Source organism: Podarcis raffonei, chromosome 2 (genome assembly GCF_027172205.1).
Source record: "Podarcis raffonei isolate rPodRaf1 chromosome 2, rPodRaf1.pri, whole genome shotgun sequence".
Lineage (NCBI taxonomy): Eukaryota > Metazoa > Chordata > Lepidosauria > Squamata > Lacertidae > Podarcis > Podarcis raffonei.
In genome coordinates this window covers 102143229-102169954 of record NC_070603.1, presented here as the reverse complement: position 1 = coordinate 102169954, position 26726 = coordinate 102143229, and the positions used below count along the sequence as shown (strand labels likewise).

At 45.4% G+C, this 26726-nt stretch overlaps 1 protein-coding gene across 22 annotated transcripts in view; it reads right to left on the bottom strand.

Moving 5' to 3' along the window:
* CADPS (calcium dependent secretion activator) overlaps positions 1-24592 on the bottom strand; it is a 340568-nt gene extending 315976 nt beyond the window's left edge. For all 22 annotated transcript variants that reach the window (XM_053378320.1, XM_053378321.1, XM_053378327.1 and 19 more), the window contains exon 1: positions 24239-24592. In XM_053378320.1, the coding sequence (XP_053234295.1) occupies positions 24239-24592 (354 nt within the window). The remainder of the gene's footprint in view (positions 1-24238) is intronic.
* Between the last annotated feature and the right edge of the window lie 2134 nt (positions 24593-26726).

Genomic DNA, 26726 nt, shown 5'->3' with positions numbered 1-26726 from the left:
AGGGACAGAATGCAAGAGTGAGTGAACCAGCTCTTTCTTAACTTGGGGTTCATCAGAATTCACCAAATGAAGTCAGTGAAGTTAAAATGGGTGCTCAATTAAGGACTTTTTTTTAAGGCAGTAAATGGAGCACAGTTAGCAGGCATGCTGTTATGTAGCCTCACTCTCCATGGCAACACTTTAAAGAGAACCCAAAGAAAATCAACAATGGGGGCATTATTTTTAACTGTATTATTGGTTATGCAGAAACCTCGCCCTTATTAATGATCATTAGCGTTTCTTCCTGCTAGTCCTTGGGGCATCACTGGTTTCTAGCAAATTACTCATCAAGGCAGGATTTTAAGGCCATAAAAATAATTGACTTGCTTATCCTTCCCCATAAACTTACAAGATTATTCTTCTACTCCTGTTTCTTGGATGAGGAAATGAAGCTGATGAGGAATGACTTGGCCAAGGTCACCTTCTAAGTCATTATCTTGGTTGGCTTTTGAAGCGGCATTTCCTGTTGTCACATCAGCCCCCTAGCCTAGTCTGATCTTCCTTTCCACAACCACGGCTTCAATATAGACTCTTGGAAATTGCCACGGAACAGAAGCGTTTCTTCCCGACTCCTTCCTCCTCCAAGTTTTAATATACTGTATGCATTCCTCCCCCCCCCCCCAGCCTTCAGGCAAAGGGATGACAGAATGTATAGTCTGGATCCCCTTTTACCTCCCTTTTCAGTGGCTATTTACGTACCTTTGAAAAATCCATTTGATGCACTTGCGAGGGGGTGTCAAATAAACATCAAGTCCTTTTATCATCAAGAGTGTACAACTTGTAATCATGAATTATGCAAGCCGGGATCGGCTGTCTCATTGTAGGAAGGAGCAGCTGCAGGCACTGCTCAGAAGAGTATAGGAGTTACAAAAGGCAATTGGATAGACCTCATCAAATACTGAAATTAAAACAACAACCCTAAACTTTAGGGGTGTCCTCTGCTGAGGGAAGGGCCATAACTCAGTGGCAGAGCTAGAGCAAATGCCTCTCCTATAGAAGGTTCTCTGCTCAGTCCCAGGTATCTCCAAATAGAGCGGGCAATGTCCCAGGGCTGAAACCCCAAAGAAGCACTGCCAGTCAGTAGAGACAAGACTGGACCAGTGGCCTGACTTGCAGAAGCAGCAACATATGTTCCTATGAATGCATAATGCATAATGCATAGATTTACCATCAACTATGCAGCCATGTGTGGGATGCGGGTGGCACTGTGGTCTAAACTGAGACTAGGGCTTGCTGATTAGAAGGTCACGGTTCGAATCCCCCCGACGTGGTGAGCTCCTGTTGTTCGGTCCCTGCTCCTGCCAACCTAGCAGTTCAAAAGCACGTCAAAGTGCAAGTAGATAAATAGGTACCGCTCCAGCGGGAAGGTAAACGGCATATCCGTGTGCTGCTCTGGTTCACCAGAAGCAGCTTAGTCATGCTGGCCACATGACCAGGAAGCTGTACGCCGGCTCCCTCGGCCAATAAAGCGAGATGAGCGCTGCAACCCCAGAGTTGTCCGCGACTGGACCTAACGGTCAGGGGTACCTTTCCCTTTCCCTTTATGCAGCCATGTGCCTGACAAAGACTAAGGCTGTCCTCAAACACACCCCTCCCAAGTTTTCCCAACCCACAGGAGTTAGGACATCTTCACAGCCAGAGGACAAAATGTGTGAGTCAGGGTGCAAGGTTGCTTAAGCAGCACCAATCTGGCAGTCACCATGCCTCCTCCCAAGTAGCTTTGTTGTGACAGCTAGCGACGGAGGATCACAAATCTTCTCTAGGGCATCCCTGCATCCTCACATAGCACATAGCGTCCACCAGCCTGGTGCTCTCCTCCAGATGTTTTGGACTACAACTCCAATCAGTCACAGCCAGCAAAGCAGTTCTAAGAGTTTGTTTGTTTTTTTAATTGGGGCAACTTGCACCAAAGATTGAGGGAGCCGGGTTGTGCAAGCAATGCTGCATGATGTTGCATGTGTGACATCACATGTGCGTAGCATGACATCACATGAAGTTTCAGGAGGAGCTCGAAGATGGAGCCGAACGCAGTGGCTGGTGGCTCCTCCTCTCTTGCGCTCCATGGCAGGGGAAGAAGGTGGAGCCAACCACTGAAGCCATGCTCAGCTCCACAGTCGGCCTCCTTCACCTCCTGATGGCAGTGAACACTGAGGGCCCCAGCTCCCCCAAAGTATCAGGGCCCCCCAAAACACCCTGGAGTTGGCACTCCTGGGTGGGAGAAGAGATGGTGGTTCCAGGAAGTGCCACTGGAAGGAGGTCAGGAATGGCAACGGTGAGTTTCATCTCCAACCTGCCCTTTGACACCTCTTTGGGAAAAATTGATGGAAGATGCCCTCCATTTTGCTCCCATCCTCACAAAATTTGAATCAAATGTGTGTCTTTTTATGAAAAACTAGGACTGGGCTCAGTCCTAGTTTTGAGACTGTTCACAGGGAGGAGAATGTATTGTGTGAGTTGGCCATAGGGCTTGATCATGTATTGCTAGTACAGATGATCAAGACACAGATAATGAGTTTAAAAGTCAGAAGGCCAAGAGGGGCACCATAAGGGTTTAGGCCCATGGTTCCCAATGTGGGGTACACACCCCACAGGGGGGCAATTTGATTTTAAAGGGGGGCAATTTGAGAATGAGTTAGACCAAGTTATTAGCCTTTTAGGCTTCCTCCACATGAATAGGAGTTCACTTTCTGAATACTAAGAATTATATGTCATGAGGAGGGGGCATCAGGATTTTAGAGATGCTTAGGTGGGGCATGGCTAAAAAAAAAGGTTGGGAACCACTGGTTTCGGTGATCCATGCAACCTATACCATCTCACATGGCCACTATGATGAAGTCAACATACCTTTTGTGACAGCTACTTATATGAAATTGCTACTTTGTGAAGTCAATTCCTATGTTATCAGGTTTAGAGGTTTGGATTTATAAGGCCAGGAAGAATTCAAAAATAACTCTCAGAGGGCAAAACACTGGAGACTTTTTAAGATGAATTTTGCTTGTTACTGGGAAGATGAACATAAACAACAAAAAAATGATTAAATTTCCCAGTGATTCAGAGCTCAGTGTGGGTTACTCGGTGCAACAAAAGAGCCCTATAAAATTCAGAATGACAAGGGGAAACGTGGACCTGGGGGGAGGATGATTATCTTAAAACAATCTCACTGATAGAAATGCAACACAGTAAGATGAAAATGGAAAAGGAGAGAACGAAGTGTGTCTGCATGCACTCATGCCTCAGATCGTTAAACAGGAATAGAAATAGCTTCCAGGTATTTTGTCAGTTCTCTAACTCAGCCTTCCCTAGCTTGTTCCCTCTCCAGATGTTTTAGACTACAAATCCCATCATCCCTGACCAATGGCTGTGCTAGCCAGGACTGCTGGGGGTGGTAGTCCAAAGGATCTGGAGGAGAAACCAGTTGCAGGAAGGTTGCAATAACTTCTTTTTCTTATGCAATGTCCCTCTTCTTCCCTTCACAACAATCTTGCAAGGCAAAATGCCTGAGCCATGGTGGTATGCTACACTTGAGATATGTGAAATCCCAGAATGATGCAAAGCTTCGTTTATGCTGGGGTGACTGCTTATGCATCACAAAAAAGCACCACCCCAAAAAAAAGGTCGGAAGAGGACACTGGTTTGCATAAAATGTGCATGTGCTGTTTTATATGCAGAGATGCAAAACTCAAAATAATTACTATACTGGTGTCACCCAACGTACACAGGGGCTACATTCTGGGCCCTTGTATGTAAGTGGGGAGTACCTCACTGAAGTCCTCTTCAGACTCTGGCTCGCAAGCCACAAGTATTCTCCAGCTCTCTCCTGCCACTTCCTGGTTTGAATCAATTCATCTATTTCCCACTACCACAGTCTACACAGCCACTCATGAGTTGACCACGCATAAGTGGGGTGATGCCTGCGCTTTAAACAGAAATACAGTATATCTCACCATAACAGGGAAGACTGTGACCAAGAGATCTGTGTGCCTCCTTAGTCTGCTGTGCAGTTGACTTCAGGGTCCCTGCTCTCTTCTTAAATGACTCTGCACTTGGTTTGGACAACTCTTCAAGAAGAGTATAGCAGGTGTCCTCCAGATGTTGTGGGACTCCCAACTCCCATCAGCCTTGGCCAGGATGGCCAGCAGACAATTGTGTCTACTGAGGCCCACCCACTGAGAATGCCACACAGATGATCAAGGGTCTGGAAACCAAGCCCTATGAGGAACGGTTGAAGGAGCCAGGTGTGTTTAGCCTGGAAAAGAGGAGACTGAGAGGAGATATGATTGTCATCTTCAAATATTTCAAGGGCTGTGACATGGAAGATTTAGAAAGCTTGTTTTCTCTTGCTGGACTCGAACCAATGGCTTCAAGTTACAGGTAAGACACTTCCAACTAAACGTCAGGAATAACTTTCTGACAGTAAGAGCTGTTTGACAGTGGAACAGACTCCCTCAGGAGGTTGTGGACTCTCCTTCCTTGGAGGCTTTCAAGCAGAGGTTGGGTGGCCATCTGTCTTGGATGCTTTAGCTGAGATTCCTGCTTTGCAGGGGGTTGGACTAGATGACCCTTGAGTTCCCCTCCAGCTCTACAGTTCTACGATTCTATTATTCTTTTAAGAATCCCCCATCTTAAAACTATACACTTTTCGTATGTCACACATACATTTTAGACTTCTGTGAACTTACAGAGGCAAAAACTGGAATCCTACAAATTGGCTATTTGATTAGGAGCCTGTGTCCCTTGCAGACATTCCCATCAGATAGCTGGTAGATATAATACTAGCTTCTTTTAATGCCAGGATGGGTAACCTATGGCTCTCCACATGTTGTTGGATTCCAAGCTCCCATCATCCCTGACTGTTGGCCGTGCTCGCTGAGGTTGATAGGCACTGAAATCCAGAAACATCTGGAGGGCCAGAGGTTCTCCAACTCTGAGCTATACCAGCACTGAGCTCTACCAGCACTCAAGCTGCTGCCCTTGCAGATGCTTGGATCAAGTGAGCCAAGTTCTCAGATATTATGAACTGAAACGTTCTTATAAATGGGGCATCCTTGTGTCAGCAGAGGGCAGTATCATGAACAGAAACAAGAGTGGACTTAAAAAGGTCTTAAAAGAAAGGATAAGAAGCTTGAGTCTGATGCAGGTCCAGAACACTATTGAGAAAACAAGGTGATAATTGTCTGAAACCCATTAACATGCTCCTGAATGGCGATAAAATGGAAATTAGAGTTCTGGGGTGTATTTGGAAATATTTCAGTAGCTGTAAATAAGAATCTGTGAGCAGCATAATGGCCTATGTATATTTAAGGCAGTTTCTGCATAAAGATAAAATTCCCAGGGGTTTTGGCAGAAAATTGCTTTGTAATTTCTCCTCCTTTCTCCCATTCTTTCCTTGCCCGTTTAAACAATCATAGAATAAGGAATCTTCACATTCAGCTTCTGTTTTATTTCCATGTTAGATCAGCGCTTGAAGTGGGACAGAATGTCTGCTAGGATCAAGGGCTTCTGACTCACCTTTTTTTGTCACATGATTGTCAGTCAGGATTATAGGGTTGTGACCAATACGTGACCCCAAATTGTCAGTGTGGGTGGGGGAAAACCACTCTGGAATTCCTTGTTCTGCAGACAAGGACAGCAAGATAACTGTAGCTGAAATAAACAAGCCTTTGAACACAAGAGCGTAGGAACTTAATACCAAGTCAAACCACTGGTTCTAGCTCAGTATTGGCTGTTGAGGATATATGGAGTTTCTGACAAGGGATATTTCCACTGCTAACTGGAGATGCATGCAAGGCAGATGACTTACCACTGAGGAATGGCCATGGAACAATAGGTTCAGCACTGAAACCTGGAACTTCTATAGGTTTAATGTACTGCTGTGCTGAAAATGTATCCAGGAACCCCCACCCCAAACACCCATTATCCAACACCTAATGAGCAAAGAAATTGCACTTGCATATTATCAAAGGGGAGAGAACCATAGAATTATAGAACTGTAGAGTTGGAAGGGGATCTACGGGTCATCTAGTCCAACCCCCTGCAATGCAGGAATATGCAGACATCTCATACGGAGGTAGAACCTGCAACCTTGGCATTATCAGCACCATGTTCTAACCTATGTCTTGCTGAAATCTGGAGAGGCTTACCTGGTAGGGAGGAGCCACAGAGTGGCTGGGGAAACCCAGCCAGATGGGCAGGGTATGAATTATTATTATTATTATTATTATTATTATTATTATTATTTAATTATTTTATAACACTCTGGCTATTGCAATAGCCCTGTGGTAGTGGAATCACTGCTGCTTTTGTTGTGCTTACCTGACTTTCAAGGTGGCCAAGGGGTGATTGTGGGTGCCTTCCCTTTCATTCTGCAAATTGTTGCTCTGGTGGTCTGCAATTTGCAACCTTCCTGGGTACTCAAATTCCCTGAAAATCATTTGGAAGTCTCAGCTGGGCTTTTCTGGAAGCATGGGAAAGTAGGCCCTATAGCCAACTGATATTCTTTTTAGTTTGATCTTTTTAGTGACGTCTCTTTATGTTTAAAGAAATCGGCACGGGAAGCTTTTTCCTTGTTTGTTTCACGGTAAAAGTAAGCGCTTCCCTTAAAAAGAAAACCAGCAAGTGTGCCTATCTTAGGCATTCACTAAACCAGCTTCCCTGGTTGCCCATGCTTCAGTTGCAGCTCAGGAGGAAATGTCATGATGCACTGTTTGTCTGAGATAAATACAAGTTTTTAAACACACACACTATCGCATAGGTACACAGGTACACTTATTCGAAAAGGCAAGCTTGGCTACAGCTTAGGCATACACCGAATGATGATAAACCCTGGCCTGTTGACCTGTAATGTGTGAATGGCTTTCACAGTGGACTGGAAGACCAAATCCTAACTCTGCATCATAGCCAAGCCAACACTGATAAAGCAAAAGAGGGAGAAAGGAGCACACCAACTGTTCTTGCTCAAAACGCTGACTGTATTCCTCAGCCCACTGCCTTACAGTTCAAACATGTATTTGACAGCCCAGCGCATGAAGATTTACTGTGTAAGGGAATGAAATGCGCATGGTGGAATAAATAAAGAGGTTGCCCTATAATTTGCTGTTCCCTTGTTGTAGCATTGCAGCAGCCCACGCTGTGGGATAATTCTTAATATTGACTCCAGTTTCACAAGACTGCATCTGGGTTATAGAAGCGCAGGAATGTTTCTGCTAGAGGCAGGAACGGGTACACCTGAACAATTCATGGTGAAAGCAATGGCTTTGGTCCTTCTGCTCAACGAAAGGTGCTTGAGTCAGAGGAGACTTCCAGTGGTGGGAGAATAAGGAACATTTGTAAAAGTAATTCTTGCTGTAGCCCTTGCACCACTTCCCACATGGTTCAGCACAGTGCCACAGCAGAAGAAGGACTTTGGCAGAAAACAAAATTGGCAAAAATGCCTTTCCCTCCTTTTGCAGTGGGAACATACACAGATGAAAATCTATGTATACATTATTTTGGTAGTTTCTCCACTGAAGCAACATAGCCTGTTGATGAAACTTTTGTGGCTTTCTGCACATATACGATTCTACTGTGTTCAGCTGTTGAGCTTGCTTGCTTTACTCTAAATCATGGATGAGGAACATTTTTCTTTTTTTAAAAAAAAGTTTTATTGAAATTTTTCACAACACAATAAAAAGAATGAATTAATCTGCAAAGAATAATAACAAGAAAGAAACTAGAAGAAAAGAGAGAGGAAACTACAAAAATCCTCCCTCACCTCTATATCTTAACTTTTATCCCATACAGGATAAGGTGAGCCTTCCCAGCCCCCAGGTAAGCCTGGGAGTATCAATGGGGAACTCTTTTTCAGACTGAGGACCACATTCTGAAGGCCTTAACCTTCCAAGGGCCACATGCCATTGGTGGGTGGAGCCAGAGGCAAAAGTGGGCAGAGCAACAAATGCAAATTTTACCTCTGTGTATGGTAGGCCAGTTTCTGCACTCACTCATACACCCTTCTCTAACCTCCATACAGACAAGCAAGAGGCACTGTCGGAGCTCAGGGGCACAATCCAGCCAGGCAAAATCACTCAGGATGTGAAGCAGAACCAGTGAGGGCTGTGGCCTAGTAGCCCTGAGGACTGTGTAGAGACGCCTGGAGGGCCACATTCAGTTCCTGAGCTGGGCGGGTTCCCCACACCTATTCTAAACACTGTGTGTGAATTTTCCCCCTCAGAATTTTGCATCAGGATCATAGAATTGTAGAGCTGGAAGGGACCTTGAGGATTATCTTGTTCAACTCCCTGCAATGCAGCAGGAATATGCAGCTGTCCCTTACGGGGATTGAACCTGCAACCTTGACGTTATCAGCACCATGCTCTATCCAACTGAATGTAGGAAAACCAGCTATGCCAAGCCCTAGAGCAGAGCTGTGTCCCTTGTAGGTATCAGCGGGTGCCTGCTGATAAGCCCCAGAACCTCCTTGCTTCTCCTCCTCACTGTCACTGTCTGGTCACCTGCCCACATTGAGCAGAAGACCTCCACTTATATTCTGCCCAGGGGCAGAGGGCTACCAAAGGGGCAACAGGGGAAGTGGTGAGAAGGTGAGAAGGGGTGCTCGCTTCGGCAGCACATATACTAAAATTGAGAAGGTGAGAAGGGGTGCCTACCGGGGGCACTGCCATTTAAATAATGAACCCACCTTTCCCAAGAAGCCTTCACCACAACTCCTTAGTCTTCCAATCTTACTGTACCTAAGCCGATGTACGTGTCCCTGAAATAACTGTGTCCACCGTCTGTTGTCTCACCTGTGTTGAGTTTAAGAATGTTAACACACCTGTCTTCTTGGCCCTTGCCATGCATGTTGATGGTGCTATTTAATAAGAGTAATAGCACACCTCTTTCGAACTGTCCTCCCACAGGCTAGAAACTAGGGTTGCCATATTGTGAAGAGCAAAAAAGAGGACACATTCGTCGACTTCTGCTTTTAATTGTGGATCGCTATGATGACTCCACCCATGAAAAAGTGGACGTGTCCCTAGAAAAAGAGGACAGAAACTAGCTTTTTCTGTTTTAATTGAAAACCAAGATGACTCCATCTTTAGATTACATTCAGGCTTCTGTGCAAGTCCATAGCCAGTTGGCAGTAATAGTTATTGTTTCTAATAGGATTTGAAAACCCAAGCACTTTGTAGCAAGTTATAAAAAGACCCAGGACAGATTTTGCTCGCCTATAGCCTTCTGATCTAAAAAATACGAGCAGCCCTGCAGGAAGGTTTCTGTTGCTTTCCCTTTCACCTTCACAGAGCCTCATTAACCTCACAGCATATACAAACAGTTTTAGACTAGCGGTATTAAATCCTCACATTTGAGACAATAAAGGCCAGATGGTGATAAAGGTGCAATAGATCATCTTGGAAGAACCGGTTCTTCAACGTTTAGAAACTCGTACCCCCACCTTAGCCTCACAGATGGCAATAGCAATAGTTTCTGCACAGATAGGTTCATCATTCCTCTTTTCTCATAAATTGAGCAAAGCTTTTGGCCCGCTAGCTTTAAAAAAATCAAATAAAAATAAAATACGGCAGGAGATTCTATGACAGCGCATCTTAAAGGTCGTTGCCGAAATGTAATACTGGAAAGCCAAGGCTGGCTGCAGATCTGGCCCTGCCTTCGTTCATTGCTGACTTGGAGATGATGTTTGATTGCTGCCAACAAGACTGACACAGCAGAAATTAAAAATGGAGGCCCCCGTGGCCAGACACAGCAAGCTAGCTCTTGCATCGAGAAGTGAGGTGCTTCTGAAGGCCTTTGGAAGCCAGCCTATCGCCATGATCCCAAGCATCATTGCTTGCAAGGAAGTCCCATCTCTCTCAAAGAAAGAGAGCTGCACCACTTTAAGGCAGCCTGAGCACACTGATAATATTACAGTCCTGTTCTCTGCTGCAAAGGCACACAGATCCAAATGACTGATGCCCTCAAAACATGTATTTCCCAGCTCATGCGCACCTCAAAAAGAAGACAAGCAAACGCTCGGTCAGGCATCACGCTGAACACAGGTACAAGTGTTTGTGTGAAAGAGTGTACTTGTGTTGATTGGTACAGCTCACCTATTAGTGTGCACAGTGACACAACCTCCATTACGGCCTTCCCTGCCCCTCCTACAGAATTCCTATCCAGAGATAACTGTATCCCACTGGTATTCCATTCTGCCCACTACATCTAAGACCAAGCTCTCCAGTTCAGCCAACTTAGCTTGGCAGCTTCTAGCATTAGCGTGTAAACACTGGCATGAAATAACAACAACAACATTTACACCCCACCTATCTGGCCAGGTTTCTCCAGCCACTCTGGGAGGCTTCCAGCAAAATGTAAAACATAATAAAAAAACATGCACTATCTCTTCAAGTTTTACATTTTGACCTGTGGTGCTTTGTCCTTTCTGAATTGCTATTTTGCACCCAGCACTCACAGTGCTTAGTTTTATACCTCACATATTTAAATTTCCATCAATTTTATCATCTTCATCCCACAGGAGAGATTTCCTTTGAACCACCTCCCCAATTCTTGCTGGCTCCCCTCCCCGGCCATCAATTTAAAAGCTACTCTATTACATGGTGGTAGGAAAGGGTTTGTGTTCACTGGGCAATTGAGGGACAGATTCCGAGCCCCCTGCACTTCCGATTATGTAACTAAGGACATGGAGGTCTTTGAACTGGGCTCCCAAAACCAATAAGAACACAAGAGCCTCCTGGGTGAAAGGCCCATCTAGTTTTCAGAATGGCCAGTCAGATCCTTAGGGACCCCCAAGCAGAACCTGAGGGCAACAGCACTCTCCCCACTTGTGATTCTCCACAACCGGTACTCAGACGCATGCTGTCTCCAGCAGTGGTGAATTAACATAGCCATCGTGTCTACTAACTGCTGATAGCAGTGCCGTGTGGTGAATTTTTTCATAGGGAAACAGTTAGGGCCTTGGGAGGGCGATTGGCCGGGGGGGGGGGAGAGATATCACATGCAGGAGCATCAAACCTCCCTCCCTAAGCTGGGCAGAAATTTCCTGGGCTTTGAGAAGGAGGTACCCAAGGAACATTTAGGGGACTAGCCAAGTTCCCCATGTCTACTGAGTGCATGCCACTGGCTGATAGCCTTATCATCTGTGAATTTGTCCAAGGTGGTGGCCATCAGTGCCTCTTGTAGGAGCAAATGCTATATTCAAAACTTTGTGGGGAAACAGTGCAGTTTTCTAAGCCCAACCCCAAGCAAAACAAGGGGTGTTCGTCCCATCACTAGCAGGCACCTAATGTTCCTTCGGGGAACAAACACACTCTCTCAGCCTACTCTCTCTCTCATACACATTGTAAGGCAGCCTTACTCATTTTCGTAAAAAATGAGGTGCCAGCACTCTTATCATAATAAAAGTGCCAGAGGTGCTAGCAGACTCTCTCTACCAGGGACAGCAGAAAATGAGGTGCTGGTATTCTGTGCCATTGAGCACCATCACAACAAAAGCACCAATCATATCCATACAGATGCAACATGGTTAGGTTATGGGTGCTTAGCAAACAGGGCCAGGTTTCGTGAATGAGCAGGATGCTGGTCCCCATAAGATGCATCATTGTTCCCTGCATAATTCAGAACCAAATTATCTGGCTCCAGTCCTTATTTAATTAACAGCAGACTGGATGTTTTCTCTCCATCACACTGATGTGTGTGATGAACTACAAGCAGGGGCCGCAAAATGCATCAGAGTTTGTTGGCTTGGCAGAGTTTATTTGTACCTGTGGAGGCCAGTCTGGGCAAAGATCCGGAGGCACAGATGGCCCTGTATTTGGTCCAGTTGGGGCTTTGCATCTTGGTACTGGGTACTTTGAAACCCACTCAATCAAATGGTAAACATTAGATGCTTTTTCTCCTCCCACAACATTTATGGCCTGGCTGTATTGGATGAAGGGATGGGATATGTAAACACTGATCCCTTGGCAAAGGGAAAGACAGATGCTTGGATGTGGGTTGAGAAGCAATACCGAAGTTAGAGAATGTAATGACAAACTAATGGAAGAGACACACTTTTTAAGGAAAAGTCAATGTGGATATTGATTGGTAGCCGGGGCTCAGGCACAGCAGAGGAGTTGCTGACTGGATTCAGGTCATCAGTACAGCCTGCAGTGGCAATGAGACACAGGCACTGATACTCACTCTGAGGGTGGCAGCCATGAGTTCCTGGGACACTCAAACTGGATCCCTAGAGACAGTTTCCTCAGCATTTGCTGTATGGACACCACCACATCAGGCACCTCTCACTCCTCAATGGCTGCCCACTTGTACAGGAAGCACATGGGGTGGGAAACAGGTGAAGGCTTGTTTGGGGTGTTTATCTCTAGCCCCATTGAATAATCTCTACTCTTCAGCAAGATGGTGGTGCCTGGGAAAGGTAGTCTGGGACTAGAGAGACAGAAGGCCTCAGCTAGAGAGGAGAGTTTGTTGGAGGAAGTTGTTCCCTCCTAGTGATCTGTCCATGGTCCTCCAAGCCTTGTGTCTGATCTTCCTTATTCTACAGACCTGGGATCTGTGAACCATCTCTCTGTTTTGTCAGTTCTCCAGCACCCTAGTCTGCTAACTGGACCTCTTACCTTTCTGGCCGTCTCTAGGTTGGGCCTTTCCTAAGACAGGATGTTGCACTCCCAATAAAGAATAAGCTGGCTATGTTATCCCCAGGGTCTGAGGCAGTATGGCTTTGAATATTAGCATCTGGGGAAGTAAACAGTAGGAATGAGATACTGTACCCATGTCCTCCTTGTGTGTTTCCCATCGGTACCTGGTTGGCCACTGCGGGAAATGGTTTTTGAACTAGGTAGACTTTTCATCAGGGATGTTCTTATAGTCTGTGTTGTCTGCTGACTCTCAATTACTTATTCAGACTCTACACAGGTGCTGGTAAGTTTTAAAAAATTATTAACAGGTTCTATAGAAGTTCCTGCAGCAGGGACTCACCCTGGTTAAGGGAAAAGAAAAAGCAGGGAGTTTGGAGACTGTATTTAAGGGGACATTGTGCTTGAATGTAACACACATGCCAGAATACATAGCTGATGAGCTGTGTTCAATTTCATAGGTCATAATTTATGTAAGATTCTTCTTGCTTCATTATACAAAGTTAATTGGCATTGCATGATTTAGTGTACACATGGTTATAGGAGTTGCACAGGATTCCAGTGGCTCACTTTCATGCTTAAAAATGCCGTGCATGATCTATCTTCTCTCAGCATCAGTCTCTGGAGCAAGACTGTTTCAAATATGCCAAGGCAAAAGGATTCCAAATCAACTGCTTTGCAAATGATTCAGTGATCACTGTGAATGAAATAAGGGAGGGGAAGACCCCTGTGGAGGTAGGTAGATAAATGATAAATGCTAAACCTATTATGAGTGGTTGAAATTACTAACACAAAGGCACACTGCTTCAGGGAAAGTGTCTAGACTATGTAGAATGCAGCTATAAATAATACTCTAAAGACAGAATTCTACTCTGTGCTCAAAAGCACAATCTGAATATGCCTCTGCACTGCATCAGTTTTTGCAGTACCTAGTAACTTTTGAGTTGATAACTCTCCACAAATTAACAACTACCAGCGGCACTGGCAATAATCTTTGGCATTTAAGAGCCACTCAGTAATTATAAATGGTTAAGTAAGAACCTGGATTGAAAGGTATTTATTGGCATTTTCCTGACTTAAAGTAACAGAGTGTAGAAGAAGACAGTGAATGGCAATCATTTAAATCCACTCTAATTAAGAGGAGGCGAGGCTGCAGGAAAATGAATTGCAGCAATATTTTATCTGGAATTATGAGCCTTCTATAGATGGGTTCCAGGTTTGCTTCCAAGATGGCATTTCATACATGGCACACCTCCACCAAACGAGAGTGAACTCCACCAAATTAGCTCTTTAATAATGTAACTATTAATACTTTTTTAAAGCTTGTTTTGAAGCATATAAATGTAACTAATTAATAACAATACATTATAAATTCACTATAAAACTTGTTTCAAAATAATTTTCTGACAAAGCTTCTTTTAATTAATTCTACTTAGGAAAACAAATAAAAGAAAACAATGCTCACTGAGTAGCATTTGTGACTACTTTAGGGGCTGTTTTCAACATCTTTAATCATGATACTTCTCACAATACAAAACTGGCTCTTATAAATAAAAATAAAACTTGATTTTTGTAATGATGTTGCTATTTGCTCCTGACCGAGCTCAGCGACTTGCACACTGTGCTAGCATAACTCACTTCCTGTTGCCACTGCCACTCTCTTCCCTCCAGCAATCTATGTTCCCTCTTCCAACTTCTAATTTAGTCATCCATTTTGTTTGGATGACTCCAAATCCATTTTGGGAAGAATGACTCAACCTTTGATTCAAAAGCAGGGAATCTCCTTTTCTGTATGGAAAAAAAAAAGCATTTCAGGCTGAGGCTACCCCTGAAAGACCTCTCCTCTACTGAATAATCCTAAGGACATAGTTAGCTTTGCTTAGTGTCAAAAGGCATTAGGAACATAAGAAGCTGCCTTGTCCTGAGTCATACCAATGATCCATCTAGCTCAGTGTTGTCTATACTGACTCCCTGGAGCTCCCTGGAGTCTCAGGCAAGGCTCCCTCCTCGCCAGGGATGGAACCTGGGGCCTTCTTCATACAAAGCAGATGCTCTACTACCAAGCTACAACCCTTTCATTGCTAGCTTTACCTATATCAACAGTCATTTATCAGTTATGATAATAGAATCATAGACTTGGAGGAGACCCTAAGGACCATTTGAGTCCACTCCTCTGCAATGCAGGAATCTCAACTAAAGCATCCATGACAGATGGCCACCCAACCTTTGCTTAAAAACCTCCAGTGAAGGAAAATTATCCACCTTCCGAGGGAGTCCATTCCACTCTCAAACAGCTCTTACCATCAGAACATTCTTCTTGATGTGACAGCCCTTGAGATATTTGAAGATGACTATCATATCTCCTCTCAATCTCCTCTTTTCCAGGCTAAGCATACCCAGTTCCCTCAATCATTCCTCATAAGGGTTTCCAGACTCTTGATCATCTTGGTTGCCCTCCTCTGCACATGTTCCAGCTTGTCAATATCCATCTTAAATTGCAGCGCCCAGGAATGGACATGGTACTTCTGGTGTAGTCTAAGGCAGAATAGAGCTGTGCTATTGACTTTGCTTGATCGAGACACTATCCTTCTGTTGACGCAGCCTAGAATAGGCTTTTTTGCTGCTGCATCACACTGTAGACTCATGTTAAGCTTGTGGTCCACTAAGGCCCCTAGATACTTTTCACATGTACTGCTGGCAAGCCAGATGTCCCCCAGGTTATATTTGTACAGCTAGTTATTCCTGCCTAAGTGTAGAACCTTACATTTCTCCCTGTTAAAATTCATGTTGCTAGATAGGCCCAGTTCTCCATTCTGTTCAGGTTACCTTGAACTCCAGTTCTGTCGTCTATGGCATTAGCTACCCCTCCCAGTTTGATACCACTGATAGCTACATCCTCTGTGAATTTGTCTAATTTAAGCAGCAGTTGGGTGGCCATCTGTCAGGGATGCTCTAGCTGCATCCTTGCATTGGACAGCAGATCTTGCATTGGACTAGATGAACTCCACAGTCCCTTCCAACTCTACAATTCTTTGTGGCCACCAACCCACAGGAAGCTCACAGGTAGCACCCATGCCCCACTGTTTGCCACAAGTTCCCCATCACTAGAAGCTACCTGCACATTGCTGAGATCCAAATCTACCATGTGCACAGGTGCATTTTTTTTAAAAAAGAAAACTGATTGCTTATGCATTTAAGGCAAGATTTTAATTGTGGTTGCATGAGAGATGTTGGGTACCAGTGCTGTGCCAACCCTTATCCTCCAGTTTTGAGAAGCACGTTGCCCTCTGTGCAAGAGGGTCATGAGAAGCTGCCTGTGGTCCATCAAGCTCAGTCCTGTCTGGCAGCAGATTTCTAGGGTTTCAGGCAGGTGACATTTCCTGCCAGGGATTAAGCCTGGTACCCCCCCTTCAGCACGGGAGGCAGCACCTCCCTAAGGTGCTACAGCACCTCCCCAAGGGTAGTAATTTTTTCTTTCCTTTTCACCACGGGGGAAAAAGAATTTCTCAGAAAATTTCAGGAGAGGGTTAAGACTTTTGAAGTTATGCAAAATTAAATTTCTTTATGCAGCATGGTGCTGCAGTCCTCTGTAGCTTCCCCTGGTTTCCTTTTTAACTTTTAAAAATTGTTCAACTTTCAGATGCTCCAGAGTCCATCTTTCCTGGTGCCTGAAGACACACAATCAAGGATACTGCCTGTGGAGCACCAGAGAAGAGGGCAGACAACAGCAATTTAAATAAATAAATAAATAAATAAATAAATAAATAAATAAAATGCCCATTACATCTCTCTAGAGAAATAGAGAGGCTTCCTGATAATATCTAATGATTTCTTTCCAAGCAAAAGGACTTTGCTAAAAAATAATAATAACAAGTATGTTGCAAGCAGCTTCTCAGTTGCCATCTTCCTGGAAAAGGGCATCATGGGGTTTTGATGGTACCCAGAAAGGCTGCAGATTGCTAAGCGATGCTTTTACAATGGAAGAGGACGCTCCCCTCCATGGAGCCCTTGTAAGTAAGCCCAAGAAACCAGCAGTTTCCTCATAACAATTTCACTGAAATTTTCCTTTCCCTTTAAAATTTCTGCAAAAGCAAGTTCATCCATCTCTGCCTATGTCTCTCCCCCCACCCCCCCTCTCTGAATACAGAAAATAAAGTGGATTCAAATTTTGACACAGCACTATGGTGGTTGCATTACTGGGCCTAATGAACAAAACAGGCAAAAGGATTGTTTCTATTGGACTAAAAGATATGGCCACTGAATTTATATATGTACATTTTCCTCTGCAGAAGTTATTAAGAAACTAAGAATGCATTCAGGATGCAAAGAAACGCAACACTCAAAGAATAATCGTCTATCTCACATATTGTCTCGCATGACAGATGAATGCCAACATCACAAGGCGACCAACACTCCAGCAGCAACCATGTAGATGAAACAAAAGGCTTTGAGCTCTTGGATGAACTCACACAATCAAATGATCGTGATGAACAATAGCAGCTGATTCCTCTGTGGCTTAATTTTCCTTCCAACATGATCTCTCTCCATCTGACCTCTCTCTGTCCCAAAGAGAAACTTACACAGCAGCACCTTCAGAAAAGATGCCCAAGGTTTCATTCAGAACACTTCAAACTTGTAGTTGGGGTGGAGCAGTAGGTCTAGTCCAACCGCCTGAGAAAAAGCTAAACGATGCCTTCATCACTCCCACAGTAGTAGAAGAAGAGTTTGGATTTGATATCCTGCTTTATCACTACCCGAAGGAGTCTCAAAGTGGCTAACATTCTCCTTTCCCTTCCTCCCCCACAACAAACACTGTGAGGTGAGGCTGAGAGATTTCAGAGAAGTGTGACTAGCCCAAGGTCACCCAGCAGCTGCATGTGGAGGAGCAGGGAAGCGAACCAGGTTCACCAGATTATAAGTCCACTGCTCTTAACCACTACGCCACACTGGTGATGACACCTGCCCGATTCAGACCACAGTGTGCTCCAAACAGGCAGTAGGAGCATATTGGAGCTGAAAGCTCCATCAAGTAACTCCACCAGGGCAGCCGAACCCCAACCTCAGGAAGAAATGCTGGGCCAGTCCCTCTGTGAGCATCTCTAAGCAATCTGACTTTGTAGAACACATTTTTCTGAGCCCCAAATATTACTGTCACACATATCTTCAGCAGTGGCACAAACCATCCTTTGAAACTTCCACAGCAACTTCCTGCCTCCTAGTATTGTGTCCCTAGTTGAAGGATTGCAACATTAACTGCAAAAGGGCAGAAGAGTTGTAGAACGACCAATACTTTTGTCATCAATCTGACTGCCATTGAGCAGCCCACCTGAAGCCTCTTCTTAGAAGGCAGATCCGAGTAACTGAAGTACATCTATTGCTGAGAGATATTTTAAATTTTCTTTGCATATCCTTTTTCTCTCCTACCTGGTGCTTTTCCTCTTATCTCATTTCTAAACTTGGTTTTGGGCAAGAGCTTGTTTTCATTAATTATTTGTGAAGGGCATAATTTATTTTAAGCATGATGGTGATGATGCTGACAGTTGTGTTGAGAACGGAGATCTTTGGTGCTATGTTATTTTCTCTTTTTGCATGCTAAAGTCCACAGATCACACTCCTAAGCAACTGATCCTGCTCATTAGATTTGATTATCTTTCCATTTGGTGTGAGAAAATGATCCTAAACATGCCTACTCCTAATACAAACAAATGAAAGTCTGTTTCCTTCTTTGAATGAATGAATGAATGAATGAATACTACCTCCACTGATAGAGAAATTTGTCACCTGCATTTATCCAAAGTACATATATTATACTAAAATTTGACTTTGTGTGGCCCTCAGGTCACAGCTTCCCTCAGCACTGGGATGGACACTGATATATACTTACTTCCAGTGACTATAGTTAGGGAAGGACAAATCTGTCAATTTCAGTTTCTTCCTCAGTTTTTTAAATTTTCCCTTGAGAGAGTAGTGGGAATTTCAGGAAGTAAAATAGTGCAGGAGGCAACTGACAAGGAATAATGCCTTGATCTGCAAAACATGGGTACCCTTTCTTGCATACTAAGTTTGGTAACTCAGTCTAATCCCTAAATCCCACGAGATCTCGGCAAAATCTTACAAGATATCACGAAGCGCAAGAGGTCTTGCCAGAAGCCAATTCCACTGCTGGGGTTTTGCAGGTACCACCGTGCAACACAGGTAAGAGAGGTGGGGCACCAGTGGTGTGGGTGGGTGTGGTGGCAGCATTTTCCCTCTTTTGCCTCAAGTGTTGAAACAGGAAGCAACACTCCTGGTTTGAATGTGCATGAGGCCACCACTTTGCTGAAACTAAGCTGATCTGGGTCTGGATAGTGTTGATGGGTAGCCCTTGGGAGTCATGTGGACCCTCAGGAAGAAAGGCAGTTTGGACACAGCTTACTGTGGAAAAGCAATATGGATCTAAACTAAACTTCCCTGCTTGTGCTAACCTCAGCAACTCCCTCTTTTCATAAAAGCATTCAGCTGTCACAACTATTGCTGGGATCAAAGCAACAGAAAGGATTTTTCAGAATGGGGAGACTAAGCCCACTGTGCTTCTCTGAAGACTTCAGATGCTGCAACTCCGTTCAGAATTCTTGAAACATGTGACAGATTAAACACCTTTCGGCTCTTGATACACGTAATGATGTAAACAACTCTCATTGCCATTTTAGCATACCTCATCATCCCTTCAATGAAACTGCAGCTGATGCAACTGTCTTACAATCCCTTGCCTGCTCCAGACGGACAAGAAGCTGAGCTCATCCAGCTCCAAAGCAGCTTCACAATCAATAACCAAAACTAGAGTGTCTGTTTCTTCTTTAGAGCAGTACAAATGTGCATTAAAGACTGCCTCTTTCTTTTCTGGAGGCTGAGTAGTTTGCATGGTGGAGAAATTAAAAGTTGTGTGTGATCCTGTCCCCCCACCCCACACTGTTCCTCCCCCACCCAAGCTCAGATTCTCTCTGTCTCAGAATGCTGACATCTCCGTCAACAGTTCCAAAAGATCTTGAACAAATGAGTCATTCTTAATGTAGGAAGGCAAAGATATTTGCTGAAACCAATCTGTCTCAAAGAGCGACCATGTGCGCTCATCATAACTACTCTTCAAATATCTGGAGGATACCATTCAGATTGTCCAAAACAAGATATACTGTAGTTATGTTGAGAATGCAACACTAGCAGGTCATAGAAAGAGCACGAGTTCAACTCAATTCACTTTCGAATCTGCCACTCATAAAAACAGCCAGTCACGAAACACAAATGAACACATAACACAATCATTTTGCTACAATTAGTTGTTGCAGTAATGAGTTTGCTTGAGGCTCAAATCTCGCTTAAGGCAGTGCATGTATTGAAGACAAGGAGAATTTTCCCTAAGTAATAGCAAGAGGTGGAATCATCTCACGCAATCTCCATGGAAGTGCTAATTTAAGAATATGCATTAAAACTCATTCTTTAGACACAGCTGGAGACTCTGAAGGGAGACAATGGAAACTCTTCTCCTACTCAAAAGCAGTTCTGGAATATTGGTCAGTGCACTCCCCCCTTAGCTTCAACATAAGTGACAGAATCTTGATGTCAATGGACTATTCTGATTCTGCCATCTTCATTCATTCATGCATTCATTTCATCTCTACGGATAAATTTTCCGTGGGTTGTTTTAATTCATAATATGGCCCCATTAGGTTTTATGTCCTTTGCCATGTGCTTTAGCCAGTTGTGTCACATTTACTGTTCAGGACCCTGGCTTGGTTTAACTCAAGTGTTTAGGCCACTATACTACCACTGATGTACAGAGAGTTAAATTATTTTCAAGTAAAGTTTGTTGCCTTAATTGAGCTGTAAACCTATGTTATGCACTGTTTCTCTCTTATATAAAAAAGAAAGAAAAAGATTGTACAGTATATGCATCAGCTGCGCAAGGTCCCAAATTCCTTAGTCCCCAGAATCTCCACCTCAAAGGCTCCCAAGGCTACAGACCCTGGAGAACCACACACAGCCAGATCAGTTCCCACTGCATTTTAGCTCAGTATGAGATTGCACTATGTTTTCATATTTGCTAAATGTTTGCATCCTCATTTACTATTTTGGGGGGAGAGGGGAGAGGGGAATACTAATTCTCATTTCAACATAACCTTATTGATTTCTGCTGGGGATTTCCACCCACCCACCAGACCACACAATACTTGCAATGTTTTAAAACTTATCTTGGCAACAACCTCGCACAACAGAAGCATTCCCATTTTACAGGTGGCAAGTCAAGGTGGCTGGCCCGGCAAAGTATTATGGCTGAGCAGACATTTGAAAGAATGCCTTCCACATCAGAGCTCAACATTTCTAATCCATGCAGCACCCCTTCCACCTGCTCCCTGTCTACCTTCAAATGAAGTTTTCTTTTTGAAACCTACTACTCTCACCCCCCCTTCTTATGTAATATGGAGAATTTATATTGCATTGAGTGAGAGGGGATAACAAAATGCACAACTGTCAGCAGCATGATACAAAAACCATCAACCCCAAACCTAAAACCACCCAAGGCAATAATATTCAAATATAATATGCGCTATCATCAATGTATCCCATATAGATAATACATGTGTATAAGTGTTTGACCTTCCACACTAAACTCTCCAGTTAGTCCCTCTGCAAACTGTGTTCCCCTGAATAATTTTTTTCCAGCCTCCTTTTTCTCGAATGGGCTAATAATAGCCTTGTGATGCGACAAACTGAATGAATTTTTGAATGTCATTTCCATCAATATGTCCTAGAGACGTTCTGGTTTAGAAAGGTCGTTGGTAAGGCATGCAGCCATTTGGCATTCTTAAAAGTTTGCCTCTAAGGTTTTGAATAAACTAAATGTAACTTTGCTTTTTGTTTCCCCCCCAAATAGAGTTTAAAAAAGCTATGTGAGAGCATCACTTAGCTAGAGAATGAGAAGGGAGGCAGATGCAACTGAGTTATCTGGTGTTCTTCACAAAACACACAAAACCAAACTAATTTGCTGTGATTGTCTAGATGATAGATGACCCTGCCCTTATAACTGAAAGTGTCAATAGCAGTTCTTTTCATTGGGAGCTAAATTGTATTGCCTATTTCAAAGTCCACCTGGGTCCTCCGTATCCCTCCTTATTCTTGTAATCTCTCTCTCTCTCTCTCTCTCTCTCTCTCTCACACACACACACACAAATAAATAAATATGAATAAAACCTGTTTGCTACTAGTTTTGTAGTGCCCCTTTGGCGAATGCATCTTGTGTAGGTCATACCGGCACTTTGACTGGAAAGGAACCTTTCCTCATACCACAAGAGCAAGCTAGGTTTCATTCAGAAATATAGAGGTATCTGTTCACAAGCATGTTTTCCAGGCTAGGCCTTAGTGGAGTAGTAATTTTCTTTATCATCTTAGGTTCGTATTTGACAAACTACTTATTTATGACTATCCCTGCTGATTCCAGTGGGAGTTTCAAGTTTATGACCTTCATTTACGCAACAAAAATTGTGACAGTAGGGAGAATTGACTACCTTTCCTAAACATAACTCATTTGGAATTCATGGAATATAAACATAACCATCAGCAGCTCAGAGTTACCTTTACTGCAAAGAGTGCAATTTATTTAATTGCACAATGTTTAATAATACTCTGTACGAAGGCTGTACAGTGTATCCTAAGGTTTACTAAATCATTAGGAGTTTTGCCATCTACTTCCATGAGATGTGGACTGCATCTTTAGGCTACAATCTTATGCTCCATTCAGTGCAGTGAGATATACTTGAAAATAAACAAGTTATGATGGACTTGGCTCTTGGGCTGGAAATCTCTATTTTGGCAGGAACTCAGTGGTTGACCTTGGGAAAGTCACTTTCTGTCTCTAAGTCTCAGTTTCCAAGCTATAAAGTTTAGATTCTAGTGATCTGATTCACAGGTCTGTTTGCAAACCCAAAGAAGACAGCAGTGCTGAAGCACATCATATGTTAAAAGTACTAAACTATAACTAGAAAATGCATCAACTACGGGATGCAGCATAACAACGGCTGGATTAATTACACCTCTTTTTAAATAGATGTGCACAGAAGGCTAGGATCACACAACAGAGTACTAAGCACATGAGAAATTAAGGTATTTCATCCCCCTTTCAGTTTACTCAAACTCGGTTCACTTTTGGTGTGTCTCTGATTTAAAATTTAGCGTGCATGTGCAGCAGGTACCCCTGCTCCTGGTCAAAAGAATTATGCAGAGCTCATCTGTAGTGCTTTTTTGCATTGTAGAAGAAAGACAGAAAAAACAGGCATGAAAAAGAAAGTGATCTGAACTTAGCGTGAAGCATGTTATGCTCCTGTTAAACATCAAACGCTGCACTGAGAAGGCTTATGAGCAGGGACACAAAAGCTCTGCTGCAATAATTGGTTCTTACAGTAGCACAAGCGCGGCAGGCAACTGGGCCAGAGTAACCTTTGCTCAGAGCTCCTGGAGAGCAAGCGCTTGGCTGCTTCTCTCCAGCGGGTGCAGCAACAGTCACCTTGGGACTAGAGGGGTGGGGTGGTGGGTGCAAGAGCGGAGTGAAGGAGCCCTTCAGGACTCCAGAAACACATGGCCTGCTTTTACTCTTTGTGATGTGTTGACTTTTTTATTTTTATTTTTTTAAAAAAGGCCTCTTCTGGGAATAGCTGCAGTTACATAAGGCACAGGGGAAGCAGCTGAGAGAGACAGAGAAAGAGAGAGAGAGAGAGAGAGAGAGAGAGAGAGAGAGAGAGAGAGAGGATATGGATCATCTGACTTCTTGTCCACTGCCAGGGTTATCCCTCTTCAAGCAGCAATGCTGGGTGGATTCTCTCCTACTTTCTTCTCTGGTGCTGACTTTGTTTCTCACTTTCCTCTTCCCATCCCTGCAAATTTCTGCTTCATTTTCACTCCTCCATCCCTTTGGCTTCCAGCAGTACTCCCATTGCCTTGATCCTGGGCCGAGAGGCCCCTCTGGTGTGTATGTGTGTCTCCCTCTTGTCCTTCCCGCTCCCTCTCCTCTTACTGCATTCGAATGCTGCAGGCAACTCCCAGCCTTTCCAGCTCAGCAGGCCACTTCCCACCTCTGTGGTGGTGCTGGACACAGACCAAGGGGAGCTGGGTTCAAAACCTGACTCAGCCATCTCCCTCTCTCTGACAAGGTCTCTCTTCTCTGAGCTTCAGGGACTGCTTGCACCTCCTGCCAGGGTTTTGTTGTAGAGAGGGATGAGATCATGGCTGCACATGCACTTTTTATATTGTATTAAGAAAGAGGGCTGGCCATGATGCCTAAAACTTGCCCAGGGAAGGGTTGCCTTCCCATGTCAGCTGGCCACAGAGGTCTCCTCCTGCCAACCTTGGGGGGAACTTACAGTGCAGCATTAACTGTCCCTGGGGGGCTCTGCTTCTCTTGTTCTCCCACCTCCCTGCTCTGACCCTCCTCTTCTGCTGAGCGCCAGGTGATGCTTCTCCTGTCTGCCCCGCTCCCCTCCGCAGACATCTCTGCCTCTTTGCAGGGTCTGCCCGCCAGCCCTCCATTGTTCTCCCCGTCCAGGCGTTACCTTCTGCTGCCTCCGAGCCATGTCGGTGGGCTGCTTGGCGTTGAAGGGGTAGGCGATGCACCTCATGACGAAGACGTACAGCTGCAGCTTCTTCTTGCGCTCCTCTTCCTCCTTCTGCAGCCGCTCGAGCTCTTCCTTCTCCTTCTCGCTCACCACCGAGGGGCTGGGGCTGGAAGGCCGGACGCTGCTGCCGCTCCGGCTGCTGGGCTGCAAGCCCCCGCCGCCCCCCGAGCTCTCGCTGGTCCGGCTGGGCGAGAGCCGTGCCCCAGAAGCCGCCGGGGCCAGCACCTCCTTGCTGCTCTCCTCTTCCACGATCTCATCGGATTCCTCCTCGCTGGACGACGGGTCCAACATGCTGGCGGCGGATCGTGCCCTTGGCGCGCAGCTCTAAGCGGGAGAAAGGACCGAGGGCAGGCAGGCAGGCAGGCAGCACAAAGCCCGGCTTGCAGTTCCAAGATGCCCTCCTTTCACAGTCTCCTCCGGCTCATCCGCCGAAAGGTGGCTGGCACACCGAATAAAGTCTTGTCCTTCTCCTCCTCGGCCACCACCCTCTCAGCTCCCTGCAACTTCAGCCACCGAATCGCGCCAGCCGATCTCCGGGAAAAAGTCGCGCCGGGGAGCCGGTGCCCGAGGAGGCGAGCTGCCTGCCTCTCCGATGCAGCTGACAGCCGAGAGGGCGCCGCCGTCTTCCCAACAGGAGAGACAGAGAGCGAGCGAGAGCAAACGAGCGCTTACGTGGGTTTATGGCTTTTAACTCTTGCCTACCCGGGACTGGCTCGGTTGCTTGCTGCACAGAAAGGCGTCGGGATCAAAGGCTGCCGTCGCGGCTGGCCTCGCTCTCTCTCTCCTCCAGCGAGACCAGGCTCGGCCCCTCCTGCGATCGATCTATTAATACAGAGCTAGGCAGATGGTGGCTCCTCCGCGCGCGCTCCTCTCCGCCTCTCTCGCTCGCTCGCCTCGCTCTCCCGCTTAGTTCCCGTCAAGCCAATAATAAAGCCGCAGGGCGAGAGGAGCTGACCAGGGTGCTGAATGTAAGCAGCCAACTGCAGAGGCATTGAAAAGCGCCCGGCGCGGCAGCGGCCACAGCGGCAGCAGCAACAACAAGCAGAACGGCCCACCCCGGTCTGCGCAGGCTCAGAGCTCCCGTCTCCTCCTCTTCCCTCCTCACCCACCCCTCCCTGCACGCGAGCGTAGCACATGACTGTTTGGGAAAGTGACGCCCCCCAAAGAAGCATCTGCCCTTACCCAGCTTCCTTCCTTCCTTCCTTCCTTCCAGCACCCTCCTGCTGCCCCTCTCATTTCCCGGCCCTGAGTTCTTTCTTCCTGATTTGACTTTTCTTCCCTGCCTCGCTTCCTCGAGGGATGGGGTGGGGCGGCGGAAGGAAACGTGGAGCGGCTTTGCAAGCAGAGCTGAGGAAGAGTGCCAAGGGGTTGGGGGTGTATGTGAGAGCAGCGGCAGGGAAGGTTAGGGGCAGAAGTGAAGATCAGAGGAAGTGTGGGGAGGGGAACGCTGTGGTAGCAGTATGGGAGGCAATGGGAAGAAATCCGATGGGGCGGGGAAGGGCAGGGGACGCTCCCGTTGCAGGCTGATCAGTCCATGGGAAAGGAAGGGCAAATCGGGATAGGGGAAGGGAATCCAGAAATCAAAGCAGGGCAGTAGAAGGGCAAATGAATCAACTGTGGAGACGCGGGGGTGAAGCTACAGTCCTAATCAGAGCCATACCTAGGCTTCGTTGTGCCCTTGGCAAGGAGCTGTATTGAAGCCAGGAGGGACCATGGACAAGAAACTCAAAAAGTTCGGGGTTTTTTTGGTCACCTTGCCACTCTGAGCCAGAGTGTAGAGGTGCAGTTTTTGCACTCCCCTGGAAATGCACCCTTGGCCAACCTAACCAACCCCCAGGTATACCCCTGATCCTAATTCCATTTACCTGGGAGAAAGCCCTACTAAATTCAATAGGAGTAGACATAGTTAGGCTTGCACTGCAGCTCAGTTTGATCCTTCTCCCACAATGCTAGGAAGTCCAGGTCAGCCAGTGAAAGTGACTGGCAGAGTATATCCAGGAGAAGTAAGAGAAGGCAAGTGTCCCCACAGTGCAGGATGTCACTGTGGCATTTGTTGCTATAAGGGCTGGTGGCGATGGTAGCTGGTTTAGCTGGCTTTAAAGGAGGGGGGAGGAATTAGGTAAATTCGTGGAGGTTGTGTGTATAAGGGAATACTAGTCATGTATGGTGGCCCTGTGGAAGGTTGATATTCAGACGTAATAATAATAGTTTATTATTTATTCCCCGCCCATCTGGCTGGATTTCCCCAGCCACTCTGGGCAGCTCCCAACAGAATATTAAAAACATGATAAAACATCAAACATTAAAAACTTCCCTAAACAGGGCTGCTTTCAGATGTCTTCTAAAAGTCAGATAGTTGTTTATCTCATTGACGTCTGGTGGGAGGGCGTTTCACAAGGCGGGCACCACTACCAAGAAGGCCCTC